Here is a 25502-nt window from a genome sequence, read left to right on the forward strand (position 1 = left end):
AAATTGAAGATAATCCCCCAACTTTACTAAACAAAGTGCCCTCCTCTTTTTAGGAACAACGACCCTTTAACCATATTACCTCTATTCATTTCTGATTTATATTTTCCATTATGAAGAAAATTAACAAACTAATCTTAATCAATCTGCTTGTTGTTTGGATCAATCCGAAAGAGATTTTTTAATGTGTCTGAAATACGAGACGGTATGTCATATATTATTATATAAGTAGATGATTTTTTTCTTCAAGTGTCCATCTATTCGTATAATAACATATGATGTATGTGTCTATGTTTCGAGCACATTAAAAATCTCCTGGCAACCCACATGTCCATGGTTGGTGGATCCATGCTCCACGGGTATAATCATATTTAATAAATAAATAAATATATAAATATATAAATTGGTTTCCCTGATTCGTAATTTCAGATCTTTTGGCTTCAAACATTTGTTGGCATCTGAATAACCTCGTGAAATCTCCATCGTTAGATTTGATCAAGTGAAGGGTCAGTAAATCAATCAAATTGTCAGCGCTAACTTTTTATCAAAGACGTGTGCCATGTGCCACAACAATCAAATCCACACCCGAAACCCCTGAACGGCGTCGCATCTTCTCCTGATGTGCCGACGAACCCTTACCCGAAAGCAGAAATAGTTTCAAAAGTAAAGAAGAGATCATCTCTACATCTCTTCCACTAAAATCACCAAATCAAGTGATCCAAACTTTTAAAATTTCATTCAACATTAATATTAAGCGGCAATATCTTGGAGTATGATTGTTTCCTTTCCTTTATTATAGGAATAGATTGATTTGTGTAATCCTTGTATAGTTGACTTCCTAGAATAGCCTATTGCATATTGTATAAAGCTTGTACTTCTTGTGAAGAAAATCAATATATGAAAACATCTTCAATACTTCCCTCTCACGGCTTAAACCCTAGAAACCTACGAAACCCTAGCAGGTCCATATTTTAACATGGTATCAGAGCATCGTTTCTGGTGACTCTGAATACCCCCCCCCCCACCTTCAACGCTTCCGCACCACAACCAACAACATCGTCATCATGAGTGATTCAGGAACCAACACAAAACCATTAGAGATGGCTGCTGATCTCTCGAACCCGTTCTTATTACACCCCTCTGATCAACCTGGGAACATCTTGGTCTCCAAAACCCTTCAAGGAGACAACTACAACACATGGAGCCGTGCTATGCACATCAGTCTAAGTGCTAAGAACAAGCTAGGTTTGGTCGATGGAACCATTGACCCACCTGCTGAAACAGATAAACAATTTGCATTGTGGCAACGATGCAATGACATGGTCCTCGCGTGGATCTTGAATTCTGTGCATGAAGACATTGCAAGCAGCGTCTCCTACTACACATCATCAGCAGATGTGTGGGCTGACTTTCGTGATCGTTTCTCTCAAGGGAACGGTTCACGTGTTTATCAAATTAAGAGAGAAATTGTTGAGCACAGACAGGAGCAACAATCGATCTCAATCTACTACACAAAACTAAAGGCATTGTGGGATGAATTGACGTCCTATCATGAGCCCTCAACATGCACTTGTGGGGGTTTGAAGAAGATCAATGAACGTGATGAAAAGGAAAGAGTGATGCAGTTTCTCATGGGATTAAACGAGTCCTATGCCGCAGTACGTGGGCAAATCTTGTTGATGCAGCCACTTCCCGACACTCGGAAGGCATACTCTCTTGTTTTACAACAAGAGAAGCAAGTGGAGGTATCTCTCACTCGTCATAACAACAGTTTGCATGCTATGCATTTGACAAGCCATAGGGAATCTGCTGCACAACGAGGTAATTCCTCTATTAAGTGCTCATATTGTGATCAAAAATATCATACCGTAGATCGATGTTTTTATCTCTATGGCTTTCCACCGAGGCACAAATACCATGGCAAAAAGATGATCCCTCCTAACAAGAAGAAACCTGCGGCTAATCAAATAAAGACTGGCAATGAAGTCGCCACAGTCACGGATCAGCACCATCATGAAACCAGCAGTGACAGCCCCAAGTTCACTCCTGAAGAGTACAACCAAATCATGGCCATGCTCAAGAAAAACAACTTGGATGGTAATCCCCACCATTTTGCAAACGCCACAGGTACTCTTACACCTCTGTCTAATATGTCAGGAGCCTTACCACAGAAAACCCTATATTGGATCATTGATAGTGGGGCAACGGATCATATATCTCTTTCACCTCACTTGCTTCACAAGAAATCCATGTGTGATTATGTACAAATGCCGAATGGGGGAAAAGCCATTATAGAATCTGTTGGTTCCGTCCAAGCCACTCCTCTTATTAAACTTGATGATGTGTTACATGTTCCAAATTTTCAAGTTTATTTGTTATCCATTAGCAAACTCACTGAGTCTCTACAATGCATAGTGATTTTCTTTCCTACCTTTTGTGTGATACAGGACATGGCTACGAGGAGGACGATTGGCCTGGGCAAGCAATATAATGGGCTCTATTACTTGTCGTCGACACAAAATCCTCATCTAGCTCACAACGTCAACCGTCATTCAAACCTTTGGCACCGACGCTTAGGACATCCCTCCACCGATCCCCTACAACTTTTGACCAAGCAAGTTCCAACTATTATGTTTGATTCTAGTCATTTGTGTGACATTTGTCCCCTTGCTAAACAAACTCGTTTGTCTTTTCCGTCTAGTTTTATTTCATCTCAAGCACCTTTTGATTTAATACATTGTGATATTTGGGGACCTCATCGAGTCAATTATCATTCGGGGGCTAGATATTTTTTGACTATTGTTGATGATTATTCACGATTTACTTGGATCCATCTCATGCGTTTAAAATCTGAAACGCAAGGGTTGTTACATTCTTTTATTGCTTGGGTTCAAACACAATTCAATCGCATGATCAAGACGATTAGGGCAGATAATGGGGCTGAATTCATTTCTTTACGTTCTTTTTTTGATAGCAATGGTATTGTGTTTCACACTTCTTGTCCCTCTACTCCCCAACAAAATGGGGTCGTTGAAAGAAAACATCGCCATCTTTTAAATGTTGGGCGAGCACTTCGTTTTCAAGCCAATTTACCTTTAATTTTTTGGGGGGAAAGTGTTCAAACGGCATGTTATTTAATCAATCGCTTACCAACACCACTCCTTCATCACAAAACCCCATTTGAGCTTTTACATTGTACACTTCCAGATTTTCATCACTTGCGTGTGTTTGGTTGCTTATGCTATGCCACGAATCTCACTCCCACACACAAATTTGATCAACGTGCTCGGAAATGCATATTTTTTGGATATCCTCTTGGTCAAAAGGGGTACCGTGTTTATGACCTCACTACCCACAAATTCTCCACCTCCCGTGATGTGGTCTTTCATGAGGACACTTTTCCCTTTACTTCCCAACCACCAGATCACCAACGTGATAGTGTTGTCCTCCCCCTTCCCCTTGATACTACCATTAACTCTCCTTTATCACCTCCACATCCCAACCATAGTATTCACCTTCCCATCGACCCACTTGCCCCTACCACCACTACCATCACCCTCCCATCACACGACACACCACCTACCCTTGCCACCACCTCTTCCCCGGACCCTCTCATCACCGAGCCTGCCCCTTCACCTCTTCCCCTTGCCACTCGCCACTCCAACCGTCCTCCAAAACCCTCTGTGCGACTTCAGGGCTATCATTTATATCATGTACACTCTCTTGCTCCCAGTGCCACCTCCTCTTCCATGTCAGGTACACGTTACCCTTTATCTCATTATGTTTCTTATGCTCATCTTTCTTCTTCCCACCGTTTTTTTGCTTGTGCCATTTCCACCATTGTCGAACCTACTACTTTTGAGCAAGCCAATAGTGATCCTGCATGGCAAGCCGCCATGCAATTTGAACTCCTAGCCCTGGAACAAAATCAGACTTGGACTCTCACTCGTCTCCCTCCCGGTCATCGAGCTATTGGTTGCAAATGGGTTTACAAGGTCAAGTATCATTCAGATGGGTCTGTCGAGTGTTATAAAGCTCGCCTTGTTGCCAAGGGTTTTACACAACGTGAAGGTATCGATTACAAAGAGACTTTCGCCCCCGTTGCCAAACTTATTACCGTCCGCTGTCTTTTGGCCGTAGCTTCTATTCGTCGTTGGTCTCTCCACCAAATGGATGTTCAAAATGCCTTCCTCCATGAAGACCTTGGGGAAGAAGTCTATATGCAACTGCCTCCCGGTCTTCGTCGTCAGGGGGAGCACAATATATGCCAACTCAACAAGTCACTTTACGGGCTTAAACAAGCCTCTCGAAGCTGGTTTCACAAATTTTCCACTGCCATACACCAAGCTGGATATCAACAATCCAAGGCCGATTATTCCTTGTTCACCAAGGTACGTGATCACTCATTCACAGCTATACTAATCTACGTCGATGACATGATCATCACAGGCAACGATGAAGAGGCCATTCGTGATCTCAAACAGTTCCTTCACACTCAGTTTCGAATCAAGGATATGGGACCATTAAAATACTTTCTCGGCGTAGAGGTGGCTCGGTCTTCTCAAGGTATTTCTATCTCGCAACGGAAATACACACTTGACATTCTTAATGAAGCCGGCTTACTGGGTGCCAAACCTGCTAAATTTCCCATGGAAGAAAATTTGAAGTTATCTCCAACAGAAGGGCAAGTTCTTCATGATGCCTCGAAGTATAGGAGGCTTGTTGGTAAACTTATTTACCTCACGATCACTAGACCGGAAATTTCATATGCAGTTCATGTACTCAGCCAATACATGCAACAACCAAGAAAACCACATTTAGATGCAGTTCATCGTCTCTTGCGATACTTAAAAGGGGCACCTGGACAAGGACTTCTATTTCCTTCAAAGGGGGACTTAATCTTGGCTGGATATTGTGACGCCGATTGGGCTCGATGTTCAATTACAAGGAGATCTGTCACGGGTTATTGCATATTCCTTGGAGGAGCATTGGTATCTTGGAAGACTAAGAAACAAACCACCGTTTCTCGATCTTCAACAGAAGCAGAGTATCGTGCCATGGCCTCTGCGACGTGTGAGCTTACATGGATGAAATATTTGTTGGCTGACTTACGAGTTGATCATCGTGTGCCAGCAAAACTGCATTGTGACAATCAAACGGCTCTTCATATAGCAGCCAATCCCGTGTTCCACGAGCGTACCAAACATATAGAGATCGATTGCCATGTTGTTTGTGAACGTATTCAATCAGGGGTTATCACGACAGCTTACGTTCGTACTAGAGCACAGTTGGCTGATATATTTACCAAGCCGTTTGGACAAGGGAAGTTTCAATCATTACTTGGCAAGATGGGTGTGATTGACATTCACATTCCACCTTGAGGGGGAGTATTAAGCGGCAATATCTTGGAGTATGATTGTTTCCTTTCCTTTATTATAGGAATAGATTGATTTGTGTAATCCTTGTATAGTTGACTTCCTAGAATAGCCTATTGCATATTGTATAAAGCTTGTACTTCTTGTGAAGAAAATCAATATATGAAAACATCTTCAATACTTCCCTCTCACGGCTTAAACCCTAGAAACCTGCGAAACCCTAGCAGGTCCATATTTTAACAATTAAAAAATTATTATAGTTTTTAAAGAGTCAAAATAAATAGGACGTTTTTAAATGTCTGAATCACTTGATCAGATGATCTTAATAGAAAAAATCCGAAAATAAATCTTTTCTCTCTAAAGTGAAATTACAAGAGAATCACTTTATGTTTATAATACTATATTTTATAGAGTAATGTTATTCATACGATATTTTTGTACTGTATTTTTATATCATCTTAGGTGATATTTGATGTTGACAATCACATCATTTGAATTAATAAGATTTTTAAATTTAGTTCATTATTTAATAAACTAATAATTAAGAAAAACTAGTTAATTAAATGATGATTGTGATATACGAGAAGTCTTTCTTTTTCATTTTCTTAGGTTTTGCAAATTTTTCAAATGATGTGAATTTCTACATCAGATATCATATAAAGTGGTATAAAAACATGGTATGAATAACATTATCATATTTTATAACGATGGAATGAAAATTACTGTAAAAATCAGATTCAAAAGTAAGACTCTTAACTCAATAATAACTCATGTTATCATTGGTATGGCACAATATCTTTTGTTATTGAAATAAAAATTAATATTAAATTATGAGATGATAGATGATCTCATTCCAAAAATGACAAAGGCATATACCCAGCATGCCCACTTCATTCAGCCTCGGATCCCAAAATACACCACGGTTAAAAAGCCGACCCAACCACGGTTAGCCCGTCCCTCTTCGGATTCGCTCCACGTTTTTCAATCCAACGGCTGACAGAAACTTGACCTAGACATTCCCCGCAGAAACCCTTTTATAAATCCCCGCGTCTTCGTGACCTTGACCACGCATCACAAAGCCCAATACCACTCTCTTGATTGTCTCCTCTAGAACGAACCGCAATGGTAGACCCGAAGGATTTAGAACGAACCGCAATGGTAAACCCGAAGGTTTTCTTTGACATGACGATCGGAGGCCGGCCGGCCGGCCGAATCGTGATGGAGCTCTTCGCCGACACCACCCCCCGCACCGCGGAGAACTTCAGGGCTCTCTGCACCGGCGAGAAGGGCACAGGCCGCTCCGGCAAGCCCCTCCACTACAAGGGATCCGCCTTCCACCGCGTGATCCCCGGGTTCATGTGCCAGGGAGGTGACTTCACCGCCGGAAACGGCACCGGAGGAGAGTCGATCTACGGCGCCAAGTTCGCGGACGAGAACTTCCAGAAGAAGCACACCGGACCTGGAATATTATCCATGGCCAACGCGGGTCCCGGAACCAACGGATCTCAGTTCTTCATCTGCACAGCCAAGACCGAGTGGCTCGACGGCAAGCACGTGGTGTTCGGGCAGGTGATCGAGGGGCTGGATGTGGTGAAGAACATCGAGAAGGTCGGATCTGGACAGGGAAGGACCTCGAAGCCGGTGGTTGTCGCCGACTGTGGCCAGCTATCCTAGACGGCGCCGCTTGGGCTGCTGATGTATGGACGATGGAAACGTCGTCGTGTTATGCGATGAGTGTTTAAATTTGGGTATTAAAGTAGGTGGGGTCATATTAGAGTTTGGGTATGGACCTTATTATGGTTTTAATTTTCTAATTTGCCGTATAATGCTCTTCCGGTGGTTTCTGACCCGAGATTGAGACTCTTTATTCTGTATTGAAATGAGCTATTATCGTTAAATAAAATAGGTCTTATTCTCAATTATTATTAACTATCTTTCTTTTCCAATTGATTTTCTTTTTGGTTTATCATTTAATTATTAATTGTTAATTGTTAATTGTTGATCCACTTGTGTTTTTGGACTCTTGTGCTTGTTGGCATCTTCAGTATCTTGTATTGGAAAATGTATGTTGTATTTGTGGTTGCAACCTAGTAATGTATCTTATTGTTTTACTTGTTTATGAACCCGTTCGATGTAAATGCGTTTGGCGCGTCCGCCCGCCGCTGTCATCCAACTGATCACGTGACTTACTGTAGTGGAGGCAGATGTGCTGCGCCCATAAATCCACTGCCCAGCCTGTGAACCCATAACTGGAGTGTAACTGTAACAGCGTTAAAATTCAAACAAATTCAAAAGGAAAAAAATAGGAAGACCGAACAAAGATACTGCTACCGTCGCCAAAGCAGATCCAACACAAAATGGCTTCCAAACCCAATTGATAACAATTACAGGGATTTGAATTAGCCTTCTTCTAAACCCATTTGAAAAATCGAATCAGATAAGCCTAATTTTTTATACAGTTTTAACGATTCGAATTTAGAATTTCGGATCTAAAGGAATTTTCCAGCTCGTCCACTTCGGCCGAGGTGAGCTGAAGTTTTCTGATTTTTCTTTAATTTTTTTTTGTGTTTTTTTTTTTTTTTTTTTTTTCTGGCAAGTTAACAGAGTTAAAATGTTGTTAAGTCCTAGGACACTTGTCAACATACGAATGTATGCAAACCGCAAGGGGTCTTGGCACGTGCCAGAAGAACAAGGACATGCTCGTCATTTCAGTACGGCCCCGCAACAAGTCACGGGCCAATAGAATCAGCTCCCGCAACATGGGGGTAACCAAGGCGCGAAGCAGGGAATCATTACCTCGGTCCGGACGGCCACCGGAAACTTCCGACAAGACGACTGAACTTGGGAGTCGCGAGAGAGGATTTCAATTTAGCAAATAAATCAGGAATATATAATTAGAATTAACAGAAATTACAGATCGCTCGCTCTCTCTTTCTCTCTACTCTTTGAGAGCTTTGGAGGCGTATTGCAATTTACAGAGAAAGAGAGGAGAGAAACCAGTTGTAAAATTCTGGTTGGCGGGAAATCGAACCCTAGAGAGAGAGACAGAGAGACCGATGGGGTTTTCGGAGAATACAAAGGGGTTGATACTGGCGATGGCGTCGAGCGCCTTCATCGGGGCGAGCTTCATCCTGAAGAAGAAGGGTCTCAAGCGCGCCGCCGCCGCCGGCACCCGAGCAGGTAAGTTTTAGTTGGATGCAATCCCCAGATATTGGGAATTGGAGTAAATTACAAATATGTAATCAAACGATTCAATTTTTAAAAATTCTTCTAATTGATGGGTTCCAGAAACCCAACTGGCTGATTGATTTGTTATGGTGATCTCATTGATTTGTTTGATTGATAATTTGTCTAATTTGAGTTGTGTAGGAGTTGGTGGGTATGCATACTTACTAGAACCACTCTGGTGGGCTGGCATGATCACCAGTAAGTGTAGCTCAAACACTCTCCCTGCAGAAAATTTGACCGAATTCCTAAGTAGATGTGAGTTATTGATATTCGGTTTTCGATTTTCGATTTTTCCAACTGGGTAGTGATTGTTGGGGAAGTTGCCAATTTCGTGGCTTATGTATATGCTCCGGCAGTTCTTGTAACCCCACTTGGTGCACTGAGTATAATCGTCAGGTAAATGCACTTGTATAACACTCAGTTCATTTCTGTGCTGATTATTGTGTGAAAGTTTGTGTTTCCGTCTTACGGGTTTGTTGGATTTGTCCAGTGCTGTTTTGGCTCACTTCTTGTTGAAGGAACCAATAACGAAAATGGGTATTGTCGGATGTGTTACCTGCATCGTGGGATCAGTTGTGATTGTGATCCATGCACCTCAGGAGCATAGTCTAAATTCTGTAGAGGAAATCTGGGTCCTGGCGACCCAAACAGGTTCGTGAATCGTGACCTCTATCTCGTCCTTTTCTCTTTCAATGCTACTTGTCATAAAACCTTCATTGGCTTGTTTAACTTGACGTGTTTTTCTTTTCTACACAGCCTTTCTGATTTATGTTGGAGTTACAATTTCCCTAGTGTTAGTTTTGGTCTTGCATTTTGAACCTCGGTATGGACAAACGAACATACTAGTCTATTTGGGAATCTGTTCCTTGATGGGTTCACTTACGGTAACTATCCTTTTCTTGTTTGCTAAGTACGTATAGTCATTTTGTTCTTATATGTTCAAATTGTTAGGTGCTTAGCTGTGTACGTTGTGCTACTTCAGGTTGTAAGCATAAAGGCAATTGGAATTGCTATAAAGCTAACTCTTGAGGGAGTAAGTCAGATAGCTTATCCACAGACATGGTTTTTTCTGACAGTTGCAATAATCTGCGTTGTTACACAGTTAAATTACCTTAACAAGGTCAGTTTGCTCTTTTAATTTTGGCACCTTCCTCCAAGACCATCGTCACTGGCATTTATGTGGCAACTAGCCATTTTTTTGCTAAGTGTCTGCTCTACCTGCAATGCCTAATTTGTATTTCCTTTCTTAGATCCTGTTCAGCCCATTTGTTTACCTTTTGACTACATCGTGTTCCTAGCCTATAAAGGAGGGGCAATTGATGTATAACTTGTCAATATAATAGCAGTAGATAAAGCGTAGAGTATTTGCATTCTGATTAATTTGGAAATTTCTCAAAGTCTTTTCAATTGAAATTTGAAAGTAAGTTTAAGTTGGTTTACTTATTGAAAAATTCAGCTTATCACATGCTGCTTGGATGATAATCTTGTTGGTATTTTCTTTCAGCCATCTTTTAACTCAGATCTCTCTAGAAGTTCGGATTATAAATAATTACATGCTGAGTCTCGTATCACTTATGTTGCCAGCATCTTTGTTTCAGGCTTTGGATACATTCAATGCTGCAATTGTTGCCCCAGTATATTATGTGATGTTCACAACTCTGACCATAATTGCTAGTGTAATAATGTTCAAGGTAGATTTCTTGATCTATAGACTGGGGTTTCCTTCTGATGCCTTAATTTGTTACTTGTTTGCCATGCAATTATGAAGACATCGGATTCTGATTTCACGTTGTTTCCTATATTCTAAACAGGATTGGTCTGGTCAGAATGTAAGCAGCATAGCCTCTGAAATATGTGGATTCATTACTGTGCTGTCAGGAACCATCATACTCCATGCAACAAGAGATCAGGAACCACCTGCTCCACAACCACAAGGTATATATATGGACTTTGTTTCCTTAACCTGTATTATCTGGGATTTGGGGCTCTTTATTATACTTAATTTCTCCTTTAAATTCAAATCAATATTGCAAGTAAAAATTCTGATCTAATAAACAGGTTGAACATAAAACAGATGCTGCAAGACATTTGGTTTCCTCATGATAAGAAAACTAAGATCAGGAATAAAATTTACAATGTGGTAACATTCCATCACCATTTTAACTACTACTCTGGTTGAGCACCAAAAGAGAAAAAAAATACTTCGCATGGTGTGTTTCTTTGTCGGGTTGAACTGTTTCAGGAGTTGGTGTGATTAACACATTGGTTTGACTAAGGATCATGTTACAGTTACACTTACAGTTGGCTATAACATTTACTTTCTTTGCTTGTGATTGGTACCGGGAAACTCTTCTTCAGAGTGCTTTTGAATCTTAGTATATGGTAAATCTTTGTATTGGGTTTTGACTTGAACTTACAATAGTTCTTCTCGTCATAGCAGGAACTGTAACATGGTACATTAGAGGAGAGTCAGTGAAGAGTTCTGAAGATGAACGTTTGCTCACTTTACAGAATTCAGATTATCCTGAACCGTAATACCAATTTTAATCTGCAACAATCATCTTGAAGAATGCAATCCCAAGCAATGAAGCTGCACTGCAACTATCATTTTGATAGGAGTTAGTCTGTGGGCATCCAGCACGTTGCTAACTATTTTACCCTTACTCTTCTAAAAAACATTGCACTCCCATCCACCGTCCCCTTTCGTCCCCTTCCTCTATCCCATTACTGGCCTGTTTTATAATTTCTTTTCTTTAGCAATGTGTTGGGTGCCTATAGAACCACCCTTTAAAGAGTGTTTGTAGATGGGGAGTTCCTGGTTTCTTCTAGGCAGACATTGGAGCTATTAGCAGATTGCGGAGCTACTTTTATGTGCTTCATCGGCCAGCAGATGAGGCCCTAGTGAGTTGTGTTTGTGGCACCCCTCTGAATGCTAAGTTCTGAATCATCCTCCGTCAGGAATGGGGTTACAGTTCTGTACCAATATCAGGGAATAGAGAGACTTGTGATGCTGGCGATGTCCAATCTCTTCACGACAGGCTAATGGCATCTGTACATAATGATGCTCAGCTTCTCATTCACTAGTTTCGTTCATGATCCTCGTTGATATCCAAATGAGGTTGATTGTTTCCTCTGTTTCTAGTGTGTATCATACCGGCATTGATAGATTATAGAATAGAGCTGATGGACAGAGTTACGTTTTAATGGGCAAATACTACATGGAATTTGTAAATCTTGTATAAACTCTTCAATTTTGGGTTTTCTTGTCAATGAGTTTACCTTTTTTCTGAAAGAAAAAAAAGACATGGATGGCTTCACTCACAAATGTGAAATGTCCATCTACATATATCCGAATCTGCAGATTGTGCAATATTTTACCATTTGAATGTAATCTTCCCAAATTGCTTTAGCCCATAAGAAATGATAAATAGTGGGTTCTAGGTAAAAAAGGGAAAAGAGGAATCACTAATTTCAATTTCAATCCTATGGATATGGACACATATGGGAAAATTGGAATAAGTTTGTAATGGAATGCATTCAATTCAACAAAAAAGACCTTAGAGGTAAGGTAACGCTCTCGACCATTTAAATTATAAGTTATTTTTGGATATAAGTGTGTCCATGCATAATTTAAACTCCTTCGAAGTTAAAATTCTATTTATTTTTATTAGATAACGACTTTGGCACCTCCGTTCTAAAATACCCCATCTTGAACCGACTAGCTTTTTGTTTCGTGATATAGGAAATAGAGATTGTAAGGTATCCCCCTCATTACAAGAAAAATACTCCCAATTCAAATTTGAAAATGTGTAGAAATTAAACTAAATTTGTTAGCCCTTTCTTTGTATATGAGAAAATCTAAGTTGCAATCAGGTTCCCTTTTCGTTTGTATACGAGAAATTCTAAGCTTTAATCATGTTATATGTAATGAGAGATGCTAATAAACTAATGTTCTTTAACTTGTATACGACAAATTTGAAGTTATAATAGGATCATCTGTTCGTTTATATGCGAAAAATTCTAAACTTTAATCGTGTCATATGTAATAAGATAGTCTTTAACTTGTATACGATAAATTTGAAGTTGTAATCGAATCACATGTTCGCTTGTATGCGAAAACTTTAAAACTGCATTTCAAGTACCATTTTACTTGCATAAGAGGAATTTCGCTTCACACCATAAAAGATACTAATAAGGAAAAATTAAAAAAATAAATAAATAAATAAAAGTCAGATTCCTTCTCCATATCAAAAAACAAAAAATTAAAAAAAAATTAAAAAAAAATTAAAAAAAAAAAAATTAAAAGTCAGAATCCCCATCCGATTCGGAAAATCATAAACTCCAATCAACCGTCGGATCAGATCCTCATCCCTTACCCTATATATTCGTAGAACCCCTTCACCGCTTCTCCACAACGCAACCCCGAAAACCGACTTCGCGCAAGAGAATAAAAAGGAGCCACCTTTTCAGTTTTCCACAGAGCTACCACTGCAACCATGGCGGCCACCGTGTCTCCGTGGGCCAAGCCCGGCGCCTGGGCCCTTGCCGCCGAGGAGCAGGAAGCCGAACTCGAACAGCAAGCCAAAGAGGAACAACAACGCGCCGTTGAGCCGCCCTCCGCTGACTTCCCATCTCTCTCTGCAGCCGCCGCCACCAAGCCCAAGAAGAAGAAACAGACCATCTCCCTCGCCGAGTTCAATAACTTTGGGGCGCCCAAACCCAAGCCCGCGGAGCATCCCGTGGGCCTGACCCACGAGGACCGGATGCTTTTGCCGACCGGTCCGCGCGAGCGAACAGCCGAGGAGCTTGATCGGAATCGGCTCGGCGGCGGGTTCAGGTCTTATGGGGGCGATCGGGGAAACAGCAGGTATTCCAATGGTGACGAGTCTTCGGAGTCGAAGTGGGGTTCGGGTCAGAGGAAGGAAGGTGGGTTTGGGAGGGAATCGAACCGAGATGAGCCTTCGAGAGCGGATGAGGTTGATGATTGGGGCGCCAAGAAGAAATCGATGCCGGGAAATGGGTTTGAGAGGAGGGAGAGAGGAGGACCTGGAGGTAGTTTTTTTGGTGGGTCACAGTCGAAGGCTGATGAATCCAACAGCTGGGTATCGAATAAGAGCTCCATGCAGTCGGAGGGACGGAGATTTGGCGGTGGTGGCAGCGGGTTTGATCGGGAGAGGAAAGTAGGGTTCCCATCTAATGGAGGTGCTGATTCTGATAATTGGGGGAGGAAGAAGGAGGAGACTAATGGTGGGTCTGGATTTGATAGAGAGAGAAAAGTTGGGTTCGTTTCCAATGGCGGTGGTGCGGATTCTGATGTTTGGGGGAAGAAGAGAGAGGAGAGTAATGGTGGTCTTGGTGAGAGTACTGCGAGGCCCAGGCTTAATTTGCAGCCGAGGAGTTTGCCTGTGAGCAACGAGACCTCACCAGGGTCGACCACTCCACCGAAGCCCAAGGGCTCTAACCCATTTGGTGCAGCAAGGCCGAGGGAAGAGGTGTTGGCGGAGAAGGGGAAGGACTGGAAGGAGATTGATGAGCAGCTTGAGTCTGCTAAGATTAAGGAGGTGAAGGAGATAGCGAACAGCGAGTCGTTTGGGAGGAGTTTTGGGATGGGAAATGGGCGTGCTGGTGATCGAACTGAGAGAGCTTGGAGGAAGCCTGATTCGGCTGATTCACGGCCCCAGAGGTTGGTTATTTCAGTAATATGATTGATTGGGAATCTGAAATACTCGAAGTTAGGATGCTTAATTGTGAAGTTTGATCCTTTCTATACTTTTGCATGTTGATTTTGATTGTATGTTGCTGTTAGAATTGTTTGAATGAGTTTTTGGGAAATGTTGCTCGATGGAACAGTGACTTCGCATATTGGTTTTATGTTGTGTGTGAGTCATTCAGTTTTTCTTTGTATAAAGGGATAGTTTTGGTTAACTCTCTAAACCTTGTGGGGGAGATGTAGGGCATTCATGTACACATCTATGTCCAAGGGAAGCTTTTTGAACTCTTGACAATGTTTCTGTATTTCAAAAGAATTTTTCTCTGCTGACCATTGTCTGCCATCTTATTGATTAGTGTTTACGGAATTCTTGGTGGTTTGATGAAATGAAATCCACTTCTGAGGTGTTTTGTTATGATCCGTCTCATGTGTGTGCATGGACAAAATTAAATTAGTGGCACTTTTTCATTTTGTACCTTATTACATATTTTGAAGGTTGAGTGGTGATCTGTAGATGCGTATCCTTCTGCTGTTTGCACACGCGCGCGCACACACGCAAACACACTCACACTCGCTAGCTTGCTCACTTAGCCCCCTAACCCTGCAGCTGCACAAGGAAAGAAGGTGTTTTATGCACTAATTGCTCGCTCGCACACTTAGCCCCCTAACTCTGCAGCTGCACAAAGAAAGAAAGTGTTTTACGCACTAATTGTAGTTGCTAGTATATGCTAATTTCTGAATACTGGGCTAGAAGGATATAACCATCTTCAATGGAATCATTTAAAGTTTAAGGCTCATTCAACCATGCATTCCTCGTCCGTTAGTTTCAACTTTGTAACTTGTCACTGTGCGATTGCATGTGCTTCTAACTACGTGTTTCCTATTTTCAGATTTTGTTAAAACTTTGATCCTCATTGTTTTCTTTGGGTGCAGTGCTGATAAAAGTGAGACTAGGAGCAATTCTGAGGAACCACAGAACGAGCATGTTGAGTCGGAGAACGGGCATATGGAACCAGGGAACGAGCATGTTGATGAAAATTGAAGAGGAGGTTTTACAAGTTCGGTGTAAGGCATGGGAAAAGATTTAAGGTTACTAGAGAGCTTGGAACCATGAGGCTGTTGAATTTTCAGTTTCTATAATTTATGTTCCCTGCTGCGACTGTTATACATTGAACTTGAGACGATTTTTGTAGGCTTTTTAAACAGTTAGTTTTGCTTATAGGATTTGTTTGTATGTTGTATTTAAGATTGAGAACTACTGTTACTCTAATTATTATTTTTGACCCTTAAAGCTCCCGGTTCCCACATTTGTTGAGCGCTTGTGCATGGTGTGCAGATTTTGGTTTTGAAGTTGTGATCAAGTAAATCTAGAGTTTTCAGGTGTTCTCTATAACTTTCTTCTTTGCTTTGACATGAGATGTTGTATAACTTTGTAGGTTTCTGTTTGTGCGATCGATATGTTGCTGAATGTCTGCTTGGTGCGAGATGAATAGGGAACGATACAGGACGAGGGTTATAGCTTACTGTATTTATGTATTCTGGGTTCATGCATTTGTTCTGCTATATTGAAAATATCTGGTTCATATAATAATGTAATTGATACTATGAGCAAAATTTGAGGCAGAGATTCTCTATGCATGACGTCCATGAAGAAGAAGTTTGAGGCTTCATTATAAAAATAATTGCCCATAGGGAGAGTAGTTCAATTTACTCTTAAGTTCATGCAAAATTCCTCATCAATGTGAGGTTCATTTTTATCTGTCCAATTTTTACTTAAATGACCCTCATTGAGAAACTCTAATTTAAACTCGACTCTTTTTACACTGAAACAGACTTCTTGTCTAAAAAAGAACTAGGTGTTTTTCGTCTCTCACACATCAAAATAAAAAGTTCACCTTCTTCATGTGCCCTAGCTATCACATGGACAGACACAAGAGAAAGGCCATACCTTTTGCAGACGTGGATTGGCCTGCTTTGCAAATCATCACTCTCTCTCGTGGTCTCATGAATGTGTGTGGTGCTACTTTTACGGCCAACGAATACCCCCCAACCAGCAACGGCTTGAAATTCATATTATACATCTGGCGGCAAACCCACCCATGTCTAATAATGGTAATATGGACTTTTTATTTTATTGCCTAGAAAGCAAAAACTCCGGCCCACCGACTAGTGTTTTCTTCGCCGGTTCTCAAAATTAACAATGTTTACTGGAGTAACTTATTAGTATAACCTAGTGGTATAATTTTGTATTTGTAAGTGAGAGGTTTTAGATTTAATTCTCGCAAAAAGCGAGTTTGAACCACATTATTGCTAATATTGTTTGTTAAAAAAAAAAAAATTTATTTTACTCATATAATTTAGGGTACCCTATAATTTACTTCTACTATTAATTTCAGTTGAAGTTCACATGGAAAGCGTTTTCAACTTTTGACTTGCGTAACTGGAGGTAACTAGTTAGGTTTACAACGAGACTTAGGTCTCATTAGTCATTACTACGTATAATTTAGAATCCACATGCATATTTGATACAGAATGATTGTAATACTATTGCACATGGATGCTAAGTTGTACAAATCAACAAAAAATAAACATTTGATCGAAACTAGTATTGGAAGTAAACCGTAAGCATAAATTTGGTAAATTTAAAATCAGTACTTAAATTTATCAATTATCATGAACAACGACTATTACTTGTGGCTTTCAATCAAAATTCAAAGAGGTTTCAAGTTCGAATAAGCTATCTTATTTGACAAAACTCATGCATGGAATAGTGCAATTAAATCTCCAACTCATGCACATTAAGTTAATTTCTAGATCTAGATGGTTTAGGCCATTAACTGTTGGTCCACGACACTTGTGATTCAAACATTAGTCGTAATGAAACCAAGAATATGGGGCTATTAGAACCAAGCCTTAAATGTACCTCTGCAAGTCTGTACTATCAATTGTCCCTCCTAGTTTGAAAAATAGTGTTCCCTTTCCACTCACCATAAATATTGGCAGTTGAGAGTTGGCATATAAGAATTGCTTTCACTCCTAGTTCTTCACTCTCTCTCTCTCTCTCTCTCTCTCTCTCATGGATTGGCCGGAGAAATTCTTTTTTGTAGCAATTCTGGTTTTGTTTGTAGCCATTGATGCAGCTCAGGCAAATACAATGGTGAGTGGCACCGTCTTCTGTGACCAATGCAAAGATGGTGAAAGATCCCTCTTTGATTACCCCATCTATGGTGAGTTCCCTATTCCTTAATTCCTAATACTACATTCTCCTTTTAATTTATTTTCGGCGATTGAAGCCGAAAGAAAGTAAGACATCCGCAGCTGTAGATTTTTTAGTATGATCCGCTATACACTGTAGCATAGTAGAATTTTTCAATCACATTCTCTACTTAGACTCTTAGTGCTAAACTTATATGCTTTGATTTTTGTAGGAGTAAAAGTACAAGTGGCATGTAGTGACAGTAATGGGCAAATCACAATGTCAAGGGAAGAGACTACAAATTGGTTTGGAAACTATGCCATCGGGTTTGATGGGACACCAGATTTGAGTGGCTGTTATGCTCAGATTTCTTCAAGCACAGGGAGTGGCTGTGTGGTTAGTGCTGGTCCTGCTCAAAGTCTTAGACTTGTGTTTAGAATGTTTGACGTGGGGATGTATGTTGTGGACTCTTTGCTCACTCAGCCTGCTCAACCCATGTCATTTTGCCCCAAGTCATCTAATCCTGTGCCTGCACCGTTAACACCGGTTAACCCTCTACCTAAACCAGTGACGCCGGCAAGCCCTCCGCCTTTTAGGCTCCCCCCAATGCCTCGATTGCCTCCACTGCCACCACTGCCCTCGTTGCCTCCAATGCCGCCGATGCCCTTCTTAGAAGCTACAGCATGCCCACATCAGTAAGTTATTCATTAAGCAAATCGCGTTCTTGTTGGATTGTGTCATTCATTCTTTCGCAAATCACGATTTGACACATTGTAGAATATTTATAAAAAAAAAAAAACTTTATATTCAAGTGTAAACTGTGATTGGCAATCAAGTAAGAATGACTTTCACCATAGGGATGAGCCAAATATGACCTTACCAAGTTGTACTAGACTAAAATGCATTAGGCTTTAGGGCTGTTTAGCACAGCTAGTTCACTGCAACAAAATTAAGATTTGTTTCTCCGTAAAAGTGCAAAATGGGTTAATTTACTATGGTATACATGACTGTTTCATCAAAAGTCGACAACTAACTCTTGATATAGTGATATTTCTATTTTCAAACGAATTCCAAGTTCGAACATGCCTTCCCTTTCTATTAGCAAGAAGAAATGTGTTCCTAGTTGGCAAGACTCCTTTGCTGATTGTGTGATCGGATTGTGATTCTCAGACAGTGGACACTACCAGAGCACAAATGCTACTGGAGGGCAGTGAACCCGAACACGAAGGTAGCCGTTATTTTTGGACCGGTGGCGGCTGGGAGATATGGGACTGACCTCACATTGTGGCAAGGCCTACAAGGAAGAGGAGACCCTTATAGGACACTCCTAAGGGAAGGGATCACTGCATTTCTCAACTCCTACAACAGCCTTCAATTTCCTTACAATTCAATTGTTGTGGTTCAGCATTTGAATTGGGGCTTGATGGGCTCCAACAGAAATGTCCTCCTTACAGGATTGAGGTTCATTAGGGCTAATTCAGGTTATGGGAAAGTCCCTTGCAAATTTACTGCTTGCAAGTGATTTGTGTTTAAGCTTGCTTCTATGTTTATCTTAGGCTACAATTATGTATTTTTCATTTTAGAGAGAGGGAGGCCGAGAGTCGAACTCTAATTATTATGAGTATAGAGTTAAAGTGCTCTGCCATTGAAGCTATAAGCTCTTGCGTAATATAATATGTACAATACATTTTTATGTATTGTATTTTAACAGTAGTTCATCTTCGTCTATATTTTTTGTGTTGGGTTGTATTTCATCCATATCTTACTACGTACCAAGTAGGATTCATCATTGAGCTCAACTAGGCTCGAGCAGTGCCCAACAACCTTTCCACATTTTTGGATTGGGCTAGGTCCGATGGATCATGGATGATCCATTCCTTGACCTAAACTCATGGGTGATTCATAACTCGAGTTACATATGTATCAACGGGTAATAGACAAACTAATGCTCGTGGCTTAATTTTTATCTAACGACTCTTGTTCAAATATGCAACTTAAATGTGCATTTTTTATGTGCACTAGAGAAAGCCCCACATTAACTTTGGGTTTTCTAGTGGTGATCCATGGCAGCTCCATTAGTGTACTTTCATGGAACCTCATGATGGAGGTTGGGTGGGAGTTCGCGGTGGTTGGTGGGCGGGGAAGTTTAGGATGGCTAGTGAGTTTTGCAAGTTCACATGCATTATCTTCAATGAAACAAAGGATGACTCTACAATGTAGTTTGTGAGGCCTTATTGACGAGTTGATAGTAATAGTAAGGCATCACACTTGGGTATCAATCAAATGAAGCGGCCCCAGCCACTAATCGGTCACACGAAGTCTCGAGATTATCAACTTGTCCGCTTGTGGCCTTATTTAGAATTAGAGCATCAAACTCAAAATTATTTAACAATAAAATGTAATCATCTCCACATCAACATCAACAATGTGATACACATGACTATACAATGTGCAAGCAAAAGACAAAAAAATTAAAAAATATCACCACCACCAACCATATTCTGCATAGTCATCGTGAAAAGAAGTGAGAAATATTGATGCGATTTCTTTCAACATGTGCGAAACAAAGGGACAATTATTTCGACCCACTATGCTTCAACCTGGTTTCACACTTTGCAACCTTATCCATATATCTCATGATATTATGTTGCTTTGACATATTTTCTAAGGCGACCATCAAAGAGATAAGATAATTAGGGCTCGTTTAGTGAACTGGATGAGATTGAGTTATAAAGATAAGCTTGGAGTGGTAGGGATGGATTACATAACTCATGTGTATGATTAGGTTACATAACCCATCATATTTCTCTTTTTTTTCGAATTCATAATCAATCTAATCCGTGTTACAATTTTTCTCACCAAACATTGATTGGACTATTTATGAAAAAAAAATTAGAAACAACTTATTCCATTCTGTCCACCAAACGGGGTCTCAAAGCATCTTTTTAAACGTGCCCGGCAAATTGTAGTGATGGTGGGCCTTGTGGTCACAGTACCAACACAGATAATGGTGCTGGAATTGGTGGAAGCTTGGGCAGGTTTTTTTTCCGTTTACACTATTTCATAGCTGCTTGTGATACTTTTCTCCTTTCGGATCCTATAAATTTGTTTACACCAAGTTTGGAGTTGCAGAGGCTCCACTAATACTGCTTCCATGGAGAAACCAAACCTCCATCACTTCTCATCCTTACTTCTGGTTTTTCTGTTTACATTGTCGCTTGGGACTCAGACAACGACAGGCCGGAAATTCTCGATCAGGGAAGCCACCATTGACGATCTCCAACTCGCTTTCAAGCACAACCAACTCACCTCAAGGCAACTTGTCCAGTTCTACCTTGGAGAAATCAAAAGACTCAACCCCTTCCTTAAGGCGGTCATAGAAGTGAACCCGGACGCGCTTTACTTGGCTGACAAGGCGGATTACGAACGCAAGACTAAGGCGCCGCCCACGTCACTCTCTAAGTTACATGGGATTCCCATTCTGGTCAAGGACAACATTGCTACCAAGGACAAGTTGAACACCACAGCTGGCTCGTATGCTCTGCTTGGCTCAGTTGCTCCTCGTGATGCAGGTGTTGTCACCAAGCTGAGGAATGCCGGGGCTATTATACTGGGAAAGGCCAGCCTGAGTGAGTGGTCCTTTTGGAGGTCCAACGATGCACCCGCTGGTTGGAGTGCCAGAGGCGGCCAAGGGGTGGTGAGTTGAGGATCACTTGTTGGATTAATTTATGTTTAATCGCGGAATTACTAGTATGTTATGTTGTGAAACTGTCGAGCTAAAACTTACATTTAAATAAGAGTCCAACTGATTAGTATTTCAGATTGACAATATAACTTGACAGACTGTCTCCTAAGATAACATTTCTATAGTTTTAGACTGAACAAGGCAGAAAAAAAAATCAACAGACTAAGCTTGTTAGGTGGAATGCAGAACCCTTACAATCCTCTTGCAACACCTTGCGGCTCAAGTAGCGGTTCAGCAATATCAGCGGCAGCAAATCTGGCAACAGTGACACTCGGGACTGAAACAGATGGATCAATTTTATGTCCATCCAGTTATAACTCAGTCGTGGGCATCAAACCAACAAACGGTCTTACTAGTCGAGCAGGGGTTGTCCCGATCTCTCTAAGACAGGACACAGTTGGGTAAGTGGCGATCAATTTACGTAATTTTCAGTTTTCCACACAATATAGAGTAGGCTCGTGTAAAATTAATTTTGGATAAATTTTAGTCATATTTACTATTTTGTTTCTCTGTCGTTTGTTGGTGTTGGATTGAACAGGCCAATCTGTCGGACAGTATCAGATGCTGCTCATGTTCTTGATGTCATTGCAGGCATCGACCAGAACGATGTTGCAACGACTGAGGCATCGAGGTACATTCCCAAGGGTGGCTACGCACAGTTCCTCAGGCGTGATGGGCTTAGAGGAAAGCGAATAGGGATAGTGAGAGCCTTCTTTAACTTCTCCGGTCAAACTTCGTTGACTCCAATTTATGAAAAACACTTCAACACGATGAGGTAACAAAAAAAGTCATATTAAGTCTCAATCGGAGACATGTATCCATTCTGATGAAATGCTAATTAAGGTGTTGGAAAATTAAATTTAGGAAAGGTGGTGCTGTTTTGGTAGACAATTTGGAAATACCACATTTTGATGAAATCTATTCCGATGGAAGCAGTGAGAATACTGCACTGTCAGCTGAGTTCAAAATATATATAAACACATACCTTAAGGAGTTGGTGGCTTCGCCGGTCCGATCCTTGGCGGATTTGATAGCCTTTAACAATAAAAACGCAAAACTGGTGAGTAAATAGGAGCAAGCTGTTGTTCTTCTCAAACTATGGTTCATTCTGAATAAGTAGCTGCGGAAACTAAAACCGATTTTGATTACTTGGAATGCAGGAGAAGGTGAAGGAGTATGGCCAAGGCCGATTTTTAGAAGCTGAAGCAACAAATGGTATAGGAAAGGCAGAGAAGGCAGCATTGTTAAATTTGGCAAGATTCGCGAAGGATGACTACGTGAATTTAGTGACGAAGAACAAGCTAGATGCCGTGGCGGCTCCTCTTGTATACGTGTCGCCGTTGCTTGCGATTAGCGGCTCCCCGGGTGTGATTGTCCCAGCAGGATATGATGATGGGGTACCAGTTGGCCTTTCCTTTGGAGGGCTGAGGGGTTGGGAGCCGAAGCTAATTGAGATGGCATATGGCTTTGAGCAAGCAACTAGGATTAGGAAGCCTCCTTCACTTAAAAAGTTGAAGTTTTAGAGCTACACTAAGTAGTAATGCCCGTGCGTTGCTGTAGGATTAGAAATCAACTTTCCAGTAGTATATGAATTTGAGCTAATAAATGTACGTTGGTATAACATTGATTAATCTAAATAAAAATATCTCAAGAGAGGAATAATTTTATTTGCTGCAGAAAAATTCTTGTTTTGTTATTTTACCAAGGCAATTCGCTTCAACTTCCTTGGTGTCATTGCTCATCTCAGCAACAATCTTTGACATTCCGAACAACTAAAAACAAATGCAAAATTTCTCAATCAAAATTAGAAGCAAGCCGATTCAACAATGAAAACATTTGGACACAGGCTGTATAAGCATTAAATGTGAAGGGGGAACAAATCTTCTGCATGGTCTTCTTGAAGCATGTTTTATGTTTAACCGTAGATGCATTGACAAAATCATCAATGTGATTCTTCAAATCCTCCAAGAAAGTGGCTTGCTTGATGCGACTTTTCGCACTTGGGCTTCTGTTATTACTAGTTGGACAACCTATTGTTGTTACTGTCCATTTGGCCCATTATATAGGTAATAACATTAGACTCTTACAACTCAAACCCTACTATCCTTGGATGTATTTAAACACTTTTTCTGATGTAAAGAGGACTATGAATGAAAATATGAATTTACTTTGATTTCTTTTCCATTTTCTGCATTTACTTTCTTGCAATTTCCCTATTACCATGTCTGATCCTATCATGCTCGTTCTTCTTTCAGCATGAAGTGGCGGCTAGGGTTGCAGCAGCAAGTAATAGCTCATGTTGAGTTTTATGTGATTCCATTATTAATAACGTCTGATACAGAAGTCATTCGTTGTAGAAAATCTAGATGAATGATAGACCAATGACTTTTTGTTGGTTCTAAAAATTACAAAACCTATATGGCGCGCAGGCCGAGTAACTAATAAGCTAACTACGTCATTCGGTTGAATGCGGGGCGTGCCAACTCGTCGGCCGAGCTTGGCCGAGGAGTAAAATTTGTTGATGTCGCTTCGAGCGCATCGTTGACTTCTCTATCTTGCGATTGCGACCGAGGAAGGAACACTCTCGGTCTCTGGGTTCTACAGCCTGAAGACAAGGCTACTAATTCTGCGGAGTTCACAAATCGTCGGAGCCCGATTCGGTCACTGTGATTATATTCGTAAGAGTATAAGCACGCCGAATCGAGACCAAACTATATGGGCACAGGTACTCAAACGTGATGTATGTCTTGATGGTAAACGTAGTTCGGCCGTCGGAATGCCGAACCCTGAAACTCACTTGCGAGTATCTAATCATAAAATCACTCGGCGTCCAGTACGCCGAGCAGTGCAATTTGTAACACATGACTATGCCGAGAGGGCTATCAAGGTGACCTCTGCCAATAAAGGTTCGAAAACCCTTCTCGGCCGAGACTCAGATAGATAACCGGTCGACCTCGACGCAGTGCTGTTTATCCAAACTGAAGGTGCTTCTCGGTCGGCTGATTCTGCGGCAGCAGTGCTGTTTATCCAAACTGAAGGTGCTCGCCGGGTGCTTCCACAGTGCTGTTTATCCAAACTGAAGGTGTGTCGGCAGGGAAAAGAAAAGGAAAAATCTCAAGGTGTTTGAGAGGTTTTGCGCAGGGCAATTGTATGCTGATTTGAATGGGGCCTTTCTGTTGCATGATTTCTTGTATTTATAGTACCCCATTCCTTGAAACCAATTCTGATTTGGATTGGGAGTCCTTGTCCCATTTCGACTCTAACTCGAACAAACCTACTCCCACTGGGATTCTGAATTTTCCTTCTTTTCGAGACTCCATTCCTTGCCGGTCGAGAATCCTGGTCGCACCAGGACTTCCTCGACCTTTTCTATTCATCCGGACTACTTAGGATAGGATTTGGTCGACCCTGCCATCTGGCCCAGGATTTATTATTCGGCCCATAGTATTTGTCATCACCTTGGACCGAGCACATCCTGCTGCTCGGCCCAACAATAGTATTTTGGGCCCAAACATTGCCCCCTCGCTTCTGAGGTCGCCGACTGTTAACTCTTGGTCGGGCCTCGGCCTTGAAGAAGCGAAAACGTTTATTGCTTTTTGGGCTTTACTTCCTTAATGACCATTATTCCTGCACATTTATGAGACATGATTGCACTTTCCTCGTTACCCCCAACGCGTGGCCACGTGTCGATTTTCCGCCGTTCTTAAAAGCTTTCAATCATGGGCCTCGAAACCGTGCACTAACTGAAATGTCTTATCCTCATTAATGCATTAAAACTGGCGCCGCACGCAATCGTGCGTCCTGGATTTTCGACTCCTCGATCCCATCTTCGCAGGTTCCCAAAATATCCGAAATGATTGAAACCTTTCCCGGCCAAATTTCCCCCCAATTTGAACCAGTGCTTTTCGAATTCCAGACGTTTGATCTTCATTCTGAAAAGCCTATAAATACCCACACTTCTGTCATTCGCATCTTACGCTTTCAGAAATTCCAAAATCCTAATTTTATCATTCCTGTTCGTTCAAGCAAAAACTTCCAGTTCTTCCTTCTGCAACACCTTCTTCCTCCAAACCACCTCCTCTTCTCTCTACTAATGGCCTCCTTTATCTCGAAACTCTCTGATGAAGTCAACAAATGTAAAGATTTCATTGATCGGAGCGCCGTTAAGACGCTGCGATTTGAAAATGACATGGCCACCACCCACCAGATTCTGGGTCCCCTCTTCAGAGACGCAGTGCCGTCGTCTGTCAC

At 41.2% G+C, this 25502-nt stretch overlaps 5 protein-coding genes across 5 annotated transcripts; all 5 read left to right on the forward strand.

Annotated features, from left to right (window-relative positions):
- The first annotated feature begins 6426 nt into the window (after positions 1-6426).
- Positions 6427-7301, forward strand: LOC137727550 (peptidyl-prolyl cis-trans isomerase-like). The gene has a single exon (XM_068466397.1). The coding sequence runs from the start codon at positions 6495-6497 to the stop codon at positions 7044-7046; it is 552 nt and encodes a 183-aa protein (XP_068322498.1). The 5' UTR covers positions 6427-6494; the 3' UTR covers positions 7047-7301.
- Positions 7302-8126: 825 nt separating this feature from the next.
- On the forward strand, positions 8127-11995 carry LOC137729588 (probable magnesium transporter NIPA6). The gene is made up of 9 exons (XM_068468565.1): positions 8127-8552; positions 8742-8798; positions 8906-8996; positions 9091-9251; positions 9357-9484; positions 9583-9720; positions 10199-10291; positions 10412-10535; positions 11041-11995. The coding sequence occupies exons 1-9, from the start codon at positions 8429-8431 to the stop codon at positions 11133-11135; spliced, it is 1011 nt and encodes a 336-aa protein (XP_068324666.1). The 5' UTR covers positions 8127-8428; the 3' UTR covers positions 11136-11995.
- Positions 11996-12997: 1002 nt separating this feature from the next.
- LOC137728005 (eukaryotic translation initiation factor 4B3-like) lies at positions 12998-15617 on the forward strand. Its single transcript, XM_068466881.1, has 2 exons — positions 12998-14283; positions 15244-15617. The coding sequence occupies exons 1-2, from the start codon at positions 13097-13099 to the stop codon at positions 15350-15352; spliced, it is 1296 nt and encodes a 431-aa protein (XP_068322982.1). The 5' UTR covers positions 12998-13096; the 3' UTR covers positions 15353-15617.
- A 1743-nt stretch (positions 15618-17360) lies between these two features.
- Positions 17361-19219, forward strand: LOC137730336 (uncharacterized). Its single transcript, XM_068469403.1, has 3 exons — positions 17361-17537; positions 17739-18201; positions 18677-19219. Exons 1-3 carry the CDS (start codon positions 17387-17389, stop codon positions 19026-19028), a joined length of 966 nt encoding a protein of 321 aa, XP_068325504.1. The 5' UTR covers positions 17361-17386; the 3' UTR covers positions 19029-19219.
- Positions 19220-20543: 1324 nt separating this feature from the next.
- LOC137728790 (probable amidase At4g34880) lies at positions 20544-22918 on the forward strand. Its single transcript, XM_068467555.1, has 5 exons — positions 20544-21203; positions 21438-21652; positions 21790-22026; positions 22116-22311; positions 22412-22918. The coding sequence occupies exons 1-5, from the start codon at positions 20661-20663 to the stop codon at positions 22772-22774; spliced, it is 1554 nt and encodes a 517-aa protein (XP_068323656.1). The 5' UTR covers positions 20544-20660; the 3' UTR covers positions 22775-22918.
- Positions 22919-25502: the final 2584 nt, after the last annotated feature.

The sequence above is a fragment of the Pyrus communis genome, chromosome 3, assembly GCF_963583255.1.
Source record: "Pyrus communis chromosome 3, drPyrComm1.1, whole genome shotgun sequence".
NCBI classification, from domain to species: Eukaryota; Viridiplantae; Streptophyta; class Magnoliopsida; order Rosales; family Rosaceae; genus Pyrus; species Pyrus communis.

What these genes read in the sequence shown, in the direction of transcription:
- LOC137727550 (XM_068466397.1), top strand. Translation starts at nt 6,495, where the DNA reads ATGGTAGACCCGAAGGATTTAGAACGAACCGCAATGGTAAACCCGAAG.
- LOC137730336 (XM_068469403.1), top strand. Translation starts at nt 17,387, where the DNA reads ATGGATTGGCCGGAGAAATTCTTTTTTGTAGCAATTCTGGTTTTGTTT. An exon ending in CTTTGATTACCCCATCTATG is followed by an intron (nt 17,538 to 17,738) that starts GTGAGTTCCCTA and finishes TGATTTTTGTAG; the next exon opens with GAGTAAAAGTACAAGTGGCA. An exon ending in GCTACAGCATGCCCACATCA is followed by an intron (nt 18,202 to 18,676) that starts GTAAGTTATTCA and finishes TGTGATTCTCAG; the next exon opens with ACAGTGGACACTACCAGAGC.
- LOC137728005 (XM_068466881.1), top strand. Translation starts at nt 13,097, where the DNA reads ATGGCGGCCACCGTGTCTCCGTGGGCCAAGCCCGGCGCCTGGGCCCTT. An exon ending in GCTGATTCACGGCCCCAGAG is followed by an intron (nt 14,284 to 15,243) that starts GTTGGTTATTTC and finishes CTTTGGGTGCAG; the next exon opens with TGCTGATAAAAGTGAGACTA.
- LOC137728790 (XM_068467555.1), top strand. Translation starts at nt 20,661, where the DNA reads ATGGAGAAACCAAACCTCCATCACTTCTCATCCTTACTTCTGGTTTTT. An exon ending in CCAGAGGCGGCCAAGGGGTG is followed by an intron (nt 21,204 to 21,437) that starts GTGAGTTGAGGA and finishes GGTGGAATGCAG; the next exon opens with AACCCTTACAATCCTCTTGC. An exon ending in AAACACTTCAACACGATGAG is followed by an intron (nt 22,027 to 22,115) that starts GTAACAAAAAAA and finishes AATTAAATTTAG; the next exon opens with GAAAGGTGGTGCTGTTTTGG.
- LOC137729588 (XM_068468565.1), top strand. Translation starts at nt 8,429, where the DNA reads ATGGGGTTTTCGGAGAATACAAAGGGGTTGATACTGGCGATGGCGTCG. An exon ending in GCACTGAGTATAATCGTCAG is followed by an intron (nt 8,997 to 9,090) that starts GTAAATGCACTT and finishes GGATTTGTCCAG; the next exon opens with TGCTGTTTTGGCTCACTTCT. An exon ending in GGTCCTGGCGACCCAAACAG is followed by an intron (nt 9,252 to 9,356) that starts GTTCGTGAATCG and finishes TTTTCTACACAG; the next exon opens with CCTTTCTGATTTATGTTGGA.